Here is a 9,076-nt window from a genome sequence, read left to right as displayed (position 1 = left end):
ACGCCAATTAGCACAAATGGTAAGTTCCGACAGTGCCTACAAGTGTGCCTACTGGCCGCTAAATGGCAATACCGGTTTCATATGTATACACCTGGTACTATGAATATTGTCAGCGTAACCGCCACCATTTCGTCAATTTTAAGGTTTTTTTTTAATTTTCCAATGGATTGCGAAAGAAGGCGGGCAATTTTAATAATTTTTTAACAACAAAAAAATTATATTTTGAGTGATTAGAAATTAATGAGCAGCCCTAGAATATACTTTGTATATAGTATGTCTTAAATTTCCAACAGTTTCAATAATATTTGGCCGAGTTATGACGATTCATCTTTTAATCACTCATTGATTTTCTGCAAAGTTTTTGTCAGTTTTTAACTTTTATCATTAAAACTTATCATCAGGCAAAAAAAACGTAAATACAAAAAAGTTCCAGCTTGTTACTGTATACAAGTCTGTACTTGGAAAAAGACTGCGAGTTTAAAATTTTCTGTGTATACACGGAGAAAAATGGATGTTCAAAAGTAAAATCTACACTGTTAAAAATGTCTGCTGGAAACTTCCACTAAATGTATTGGAAGTTTATTTCCGAAACGTAAGGAAACGCTGCAATACACAATATTGTAGTTTCCAAATTCTGACATTGGTATGCTACCTTACATGGCTTGGAATTTTAGAATACAAGTCTAATAGCTGGAAATCTTTGCGCACCGGTACGCGCACCAGGCAGTGTAGCACATATTCTATGAGAAGTTTTTAAGAATTCAAATTGTGCTAATTGCCAAAATAACAAACATCAGTCAGCCGGCGACCCGGGTGCACCAGGTCGCGTCCCAGGTAGTTTAGCACGTATTCTACGAGAACTCTTTCAGAATTCCACAGCCAAAATTACTAAAAATTGTGAGCCGACGATCCGGGTGTAACATATCGAGCACCAGGTAGTATAATACGTATTCTACGAGAAGTTTTTAAAAATTTTAATTTCGTAAATAATGAAAACAATTCCAAATGGGCAGTTGAAGCCTCGGGTGCACCAGGTCGCGCCCCAGGTATCTTAGCACGTGTTCTACGAGAAATTTTTCAAAATTTAGATTGTTTCAACAGCCAAAATGACTAAAAATTGTGTGTCGACGATCCGGGTGCTCCAGGTCGAACACAAGGTAGCTTAATACGTTTTCTACGAGAACTTAAAAAAAATTTTTATTTCGTCAATAAGGAAAACAATTCCAAATGGTGATTAGACGATTTGGGTGCACCAGGTCGCGCCTCAGGTAGCATAGTACGTATTCTACGAGAACTTGTTTAAAATTTAGATTATTCCAAAAGCCAAAATTACTAAAAATTAGAGTCGACCTGGGAACTGTTTTCTATTTGGAACTGTTTTCACTATTCACAAAATATAAATTTTGAAAATGTTCTCGTCGAATACGTATTGAACTACATGGTGCTCGACCTAGTGCACCCGGATCGTCGGCTCATAATTTTCAGTAATTTTGGCTGTTGTAACAATCTAAATTTTGAAAAAAATCTCGTAGAATACGTGCTTAGATACCTGGAGCGCGACCTAGTGCACCTGGGTCGTCGACTAACTATTTGGATCTGTTATCATTAGTCACAAAATTTAAATTTTTTTCAAAGTTCTCATAGAATACGTCTTAAACTACCTGGTGCTCCACCCGGTGCACCCGGATCGTTGACTCACCAGTTTTAGTAATTTTGTCTGTTTGAACAATCTAAATTTTGAAAAAATTCTCTTCGAATACGTATTCAACTATGTGGTGCTCGACTTAGCGCACCCGGATCGTCGACTCACAATTTTTTGTTATTTTTGCTGTTGCAAGAATCTAAATTTTGAAAAAGTTCTCGTAAAATACGTGCTTAGATACCTGGGGCGTGACCTGATGCACCCGCGTCGTCGACTAACCATTTGGAACTGTTTTCATTATTCACAAAATTTTAATTTGTTAAAATTTCTCGTAGAATACGTATTAAACTATCTAGTGCTCGACCCGGTGCACCCGGATCGTTGACTCACCATTTTAAGTAAAGTTGGCTGTTGGTGATTTCCTTGTGCACAATTTTTGTATTACAAACGCTCTAATACATGTATTGGAACGCTGGACAATGACTTCACGATTTACAACACTTACAATACATGTATTGCAATTTCCTCTTTCCAATACCATGGTTGCAATTTTACCTTACGCTTATATTGTAGAATTCTGGTAGATGTGTGGTAGAACTCCAAACATTTTTAACAGTGTAGATCTTCAGGGGTAAGATATTATATGTTTAACTATAGGACAACAATCTAGATTTTCGAAGTTAGCATCTGTAAATCTTAAAGAGTGGAATGTTACCCTCTAACATTCAAAATATTCAACTGAAAAATCCGAGATATTACATGTATGGTTATGTCAAATTACATCTGTAAATATTTGAGGAGTTTACTTATTTATGGTCATTTAAGGAATTAATTGATAACTTATTTGTGAATTTTAAATTAAACTTTAATGTTCGTACACGAAGGAAAAACAGATAAAGGGTATATAATGTCGATCAGATGATGTATTGAGTCAAGTTGAGGTTATATTCAATATTTCTAATTCAAAATAAAAACGGGAATGAATAATCGGAGAACGAATGATCTGTAATCTGAATGAAATATTCTATCTATTTTAAGTTACTTAAACTCAAATTTTATTTCAAATTTATAAATCTTTTGTCAAATGTGTTAAGGGCAGGTGATACTTACAGTTTCCCCGACTTTTTTTCCACAAAAATGAAAATTTTTAAAAACTGAATTCGAAGATACTATAAAATATCATAACGGACGTCCACGGACTCCTTTTTGCGGGATAATAACAAAAAAATTTATTGTGCTAAATAAAAATTTTATGCATATGCATTATGTTGAGGCTACGTCGTTTTTCATCTCTGCCTTTCCGATAATCTGCAAATTATTTATGATATAAACTTTTTTGATTGCCTGCAAACAAGGTTAGTTCCGGGAGATTAGTTACTATGTTTATTTGTAAGTCCAAAGTTTTCGGCCAAAAATATTGTGTAGTATGGAAGTAACGCTCGGGTGAATTGTGAATTGAAAAAAAAACACAAAAAAAGTGTGTGGGGACATCCGTTAGCTTATTCGCTATCATTTCCCAGATTTTGAAGGTAAAATATTTCTTATCCTAGGAATAAAGCCGGGGGAATCTAACAATGAAAAAGTCGATACTATTTCCTAAGCGCTATGCAAATTAATCACATTTTGCTAAATTAGAACTTTTTTTAATTAACCCATAAAAAAAGTGTGTTGGGACGTCCGTTAGCAGTTTAACATAAACATATTTTTACGCCTAACATCTCAAAAAGATGTTGAATGTTTGGCATGAATATCTGCGTATTAGGTGCTACAATCTTACCCTTTGAACATCTAGATTTGAACATCCATTTTTCTCCGTGTATGAGACCCACACTGTTAGAGTTTTCGAGCGTCGGGCTAGTTATTTAATCCGAGAGTTCAATTTATCACTATTACGAAATTCGATAGGCAATTTTTTTGTTTTTATCAATTTAAAATAGACTCGTCTTCTTTCAACTAGTTTCGAAGGCCTGTAATTGTCTCCTTTATCTAGAGGAACTGGACTTTTTTTTGATAAATTTAATTGTTTTCTAGATATACCTAGATGGTCCCTATGGAGCCCCTTCTAGTCACATATTCCAGGCCCAGCATGCAGTATTGATAGCTACAGGCATCGGGGTCACTCCGTTCGCTTCAATCCTCCAGTCAATCATGCACCGGTACTGGAAAGCAAGACACACGTGCCCAAAATGTTCCTTTTCGTGGGCAAGCGAAATACCGCCTACGGTTATGCACCTGCGGAAGGTAAAAAAAACTAAATTCTCGCCTAAAGTAAGTGTAGGTAACAGGTATTGCTCATTGATCGAGGAAAATTGACGAGCAAAGGTTACACTATTCTTATATAATAATCCATAATCTATTGATATGACAGTATCTGAAACGAATTACTATTCGTCTGACAATCATTTTGATTGACCTGTAGAAACATTCAGAACAGCAGACATTAGAAATAGCTACTGCACCATTTAACATTCATATATTCTGATTTGAAATTGGATTCAATAAATCCAGTTTTTTCAGAATTTATTATATGTGCAAGTTTGATATTAGTCTGTAATAAGCCTCAGATTGCATGGAGACCCGGCCTCCCAACTTATTCTACATTACATTGTTTTAGTTGAACAGTTTTTCCAGAATATTAAATCCGTTCAGCGGGTTCGTAAATCACTTTTATCGTTGTTTCACCCCTACGAAAAAATGTTATAGAAAATTCAGTATAGACCTATAATTATTTTCATATAATGAATTTCTTATCTTTTCAAGGGCTGCGAAGGAACTTAAAAATTTTCAAATGATTTTCAAGATTTGAACTTATTTTAAAAGATTCCAAAGAATTTTAAGAGATTACAAAAAAAAATCAAGGTATACCAAAGAACTTTGAAGAGTTTTATAAGATTTAAAGATATTTCAACGACTTTTACCAGAGTTAAAGAATTTTATAGGATCTCCAATTATTTCAAAGGATTTACCAGATTTTAATGAATTTAAGTTATTTCAACAGATTCTAAAATTGCTCAACAAATTAAAAAAATGTCAAGGAATTTAAAATAATTTGGAATGATTTCAAAGATTTTAAGCTTGATTTTAAGTGATTCCTAGAGAACTTTGGAAAATAAATAAAATGTTAAGAGATTACTTTATAATGAATACATTTTTTTTATTCGCCCATTATTTTTCTTGACGTTTCAACTCGAGAACATTTCTTGTTTAAACTAAGTGTCTGTGAATTTTAATGTATTTCAAGAAATTCCAAAATATTTAAAGGATTTTAAGTGAATCTCTAAGGATTTCAAAGATTGCTAAGAATTACAAAAATTTATATGGATATGAATAGTCTTTTTTGTCAAAATTTAATGAGCAAGTTTATTTTAATTGATCTTGAAGGGATTTCAATTGATTAAAACTTATTTTAATGGACTGTTAGAATTTCCAAAGACTTCAGTGGACTTTAAGGAATTTCAAAGAATTTCTAAAGAATTTTAGGGAATAAAATCATTTCAGAGGATTCCTATGGACTTCATGGAATATAAAGTAGCTTTAAAGTTTTCGAAAGATGGTATCGATTGTAATTTGCTAAGATTTAAAGGACTTCAAGAGATTTAAAACAAATGAAGAAAAGCCGAAAAATTTGGTGAGATTTTCAAATATTTCAAGGAATTTCAAAGAATTTTACAAGATATAAGGGATTTTAAAGGACCTCCAATTATTTGAAAGGATGTATATGATTATAAAATATTGTTTATATGTTAAGCTATTTTAATAGACTCCAGAAAAATTCAAGAGATTAAAAAATTTAAAAGGATTTACGAAGATTTTAGGATCAATTTCAATGTATTTCTATAGAATGTTGGATAATAAGTCAAATGAAAATAAAATGTTATAATATTCCTACTTATTTGAATGAATTATTAGTATTTCCAAAGATTTTAATGTATTTTAGAGTTTTCAAGTTATGATAAAAGATTCCAAAGAATTTTGAGAGATTTAAAAAATGTCAAGGGTGGTCACAGGATTTTTGAGGGTTTCGAAAAACCTTAAGTAATTTAATAAAATTTCAATAAATTTGAGGGATTTGATGAGAAATCGAAGTATTTCAAAGATTTTAGGAGATTTTACAAATTTCAATGGATTTCAAATCATTTCGAGGGAACTTTAGGGGATAAATTTAATATATTTTATTTTAAACTTATTTTAAGTGATTTAAATATATTCGTAACTATTTCAAAGATTTCAAAAGGGGATTAAATTATTTCAAGGTATTTCTGTAGATTTTAGTTTGATTTAATTAATTTACGGCTTACATAATTTAAAAATTAGAATACATGTCAAGGAATTTCAATGAAATAATTTCAAACAATTTTAAAGATATGAAGGGAATTCACAGATTTATGCGGTTTGAAGTTTGTTTTTGCAGTCCATTTTTTTGTATTATTTATTCCAGTGCTGATTATCCTATATAATTATTTTCTACATAATGATTTAATATGATGAATTTTCTATATTCGTGAAAAAGTTATGGGAAATTCATTCACAGAAAAATCGTTATTTTCCTATACTATTTTATCATATTACCAATTTATTAAATAAAAAGTTCTGGATATAAAAAAATCAAGTATCGTTTGAAGGAAACTTTACGTATATTCAAACTTTTGAATTATTGAATTATTAAACTTTGTCTAGAAATCATACACATTTTGCCAAAGGCAAATTAAATTCACCACACCTTTTTGTATTGCATTGCAATCAGTATCATAAATAAATATATATCAAGATCTGCAAGATTTTTTCCGTGATCAGAATGTCAGTTTATAAATACCAACTCGTGTGCCATGTCACAATATTATATCCTTTTCAGTTCCTACTGTTTATTTTTAAAAGCAAGTTTTTACAAGAGTGGAAAATATCTAGTCCAATTCAAAAGTTTCAAGTAGATCAACCTTTTTAATTCAAGAAAGACGAATTTAAAAATTAGTATTGAATCAGCAAGTCCAGTATTATTTCCAACAGCAATTTTAATTCAAAATTTTGAAGATTACCGTCGACCGGGGTAATAATGGCACAAAATAACCTTTTTCGCTCTTTAACAAAAGAGATCAATTGCGTCAGAATTTCTGATAGTTTATGTATAGAAAATCCCATTAAAGACAATATTTTCGATTCAAAAACATTTTTTGTTTAATTGTAAATTAAGCGACAGTGCTTTTATAATTATCCCGAAGTCGGAGTTGACAAAACAGGCTCATTTCATCCTATAATTAACCTGGTTGAAGGTAGCTGAAATCAATTAAGATTTCTCGAAAGATTCGTCTACTTTCTTTTGTATTTGTCTTCAGAATTAAATGAAAAAACATAGATGAGTGAACATCTTTGCTAGGGGATGAAATTAGGAAAGAAATGTTCTATTTTACTATCTTATTGGTATCAGATTTTTCTTACTTCTTGATATTTTGAAAGAAGGTCAACATCATATTGCGTTAGAGTAATTCTATGTTTTGCCCAAAGGTGGATTTCTTTTGGATTAATCGAGATCAACACTCGTTCGAATGGTTTGTTAACTTGCTTTCCCAGCTAGAAATAGAGCAAGCCGAACTTGGAGCTACGATGGAACGATTTCTAGAAATGCACATGTACATCACAAGTGCATTACAGAAAAATGACATGAAAGCTGTTGGGCTGCAACTCGCCATGGATCTCTTACACGAAAAAGTAAGCATCATTTCATTTTTCCAAAAAGAGAAATTATTTGGCATATCTGGAGAATATTTGTTCATCAGAGCTCCCTCATTTAGATCTATGTAAATTTAATTTTCTAATGACAAAATTTTTACATTCTCATCAGAGAAGGTATTAGATTTGTGTAAAATTTGACCCCCCAGTTTTTGTCAAATGTCCACGTTTTCAGACCCCCTGAATCAGAAAAAAAGGTTTTTATGAATGTGTCTGTATGTCTTTATGTATGTCTGTCTGTGAACACGATAACTTTTGAAAAAATTAATCTATTAGATTGTCCTTTGGTACACTCTTTTAGTGCCCTAAACTAAAGGTTAAGTTCGTTAGTCAGACATTCTAGATACAAATAATAAAAGTGAGCCCATTTCGAACATTTTTGAGTACACATTTGTCATGATTCAAAAATTCTGTGAACGCAAAAACTATCTACAAATTTTTTTTTAATCACTTTTTTATAGGACACGTAGTTTTTCTTTTATTTAAAAAAAACATTGCAAATACAAAAATTATATTGTTAGACACACGACACCCCGGGTGGAAATTTAAGTCGGAGGCTTGCCAGTCTACGGCTCGAGAGCCCGACTTTAAGTCGAAATGTGGCCGAAGTTTCTGGTTTAAATGATTCGGGTATCAATTGTATAAAGAGCATCAGTCACTGAATTAGGGGATAAATTTGATTCTTTTTTACTGTAGAATTAGAGCATATTAATATATGAAATTCCACACGCCCAGCACACAGACAACATAACTATTTTCACGTAGTCGTTGAGAGACAAAAAAATTATTTAAAAAATAAATATTAAATGATTGCGAGTATTTTAGCTTTAAATATTAATATAGTCCTGTTGAGAGTAAATACATATATTACAACATTTTTAGCATTATATTACAAATAAAATTTCTAACGCTACGGGATATCGAACCACAAATCTATACCTAAATCTAAAGCCTAGCAGTCGGGAGTGCTAACCACTGCGCTAAACCGAATAGTTGAAAGTCGTTGAAAAAGCCATCCTCATAAGGTACAGTTCAGAAAAGTTAAAGTACCAAATTTTAAGTTCTATTTTTTTAATTATTTATTATTATGCGGCATTATGTAAATATAAAAAAAGAACTTTTAATAGGAATATCAATAAAATAATTTTTAAATCAATAATTTAAATCGATTACAATTTTTCGTCGCGTGCTATTTTTTTTTTGTTTTTGTTTGTTTCTTTGTTTTGTTTTGTTTTAGACTATTTTACAACTTTTTACAATGACAGGAAATGTAATTTTTTTATGAACATTTAAAATTTTTAACGAAGGATCTCAGAAATTTAATCGTGAATGTTGAAAATTTCTTAATAATAAATATTCTTAACTTTCGTGTAAAGTTTGGTTTTTAGGCGTTTTATACTATTTTACAACGTTTAAGATTGATATAAAATGTAAATTTTTTCTGAACATTTGCAATTTTTCATAAAGATGGAACTTAGAATCTTTTTCTTAAAAAAAAAGTTCGAATTTCAAAAAAGTGTCATCAAATTTTTGTCACAAAATGCATTGTTTGTAAGTCTGAACTCATGAAACCTTAAAATTTGTGGTGTCAAAAAGATATTCACCCAATATACCAGGTGTATGCATATGAAACCGGTATTGCCATTTAGCGGCCAGTAGGCACACTTGTAGGCACTGTCGGAACTTACCATTTGTGCTAATTGGCGTATT

General features: G+C 31.4%; 1 protein-coding gene and 1 long non-coding RNA gene across 2 annotated transcripts in view; one reads left to right on the top strand and one right to left on the bottom strand.

Annotated features, from left to right (window-relative positions):
* LOC117171174 (NADPH oxidase 5) overlaps positions 1-9,076 on the top strand; it is a 42,502-nt gene that overhangs the window by 26,908 nt on the left and 6,518 nt on the right. Inside the window, exons 17-18 of the mRNA XM_033358240.1 lie at positions 3,674-3,883; positions 7,142-7,345. Coding sequence (XP_033214131.1) covers positions 3,674-3,883; positions 7,142-7,345 — 414 coding nt within the window. The remainder of the gene's footprint in view (positions 1-3,673; positions 3,884-7,141; positions 7,346-9,076) is intronic.
* Positions 1-9,076, bottom strand: part of LOC117171177 — a 16,800-nt gene that overhangs the window by 1,206 nt on the left and 6,518 nt on the right. Inside the window, exon 2 of the long non-coding RNA XR_004466848.1 lies at positions 3,680-3,874. This is a non-coding gene — a long non-coding RNA (uncharacterized LOC117171177). The remainder of the gene's footprint in view (positions 1-3,679; positions 3,875-9,076) is intronic.

The sequence above is a fragment of the Belonocnema kinseyi genome, chromosome 4 (assembly GCF_010883055.1).
Source record: "Belonocnema kinseyi isolate 2016_QV_RU_SX_M_011 chromosome 4, B_treatae_v1, whole genome shotgun sequence".
NCBI classification, from domain to species: domain Eukaryota; kingdom Metazoa; phylum Arthropoda; class Insecta; order Hymenoptera; family Cynipidae; genus Belonocnema; species Belonocnema kinseyi.
The sequence above is the reverse complement of the archived record's forward strand: the minus strand, read 5'-3'. Positions and strand labels throughout refer to the sequence as shown.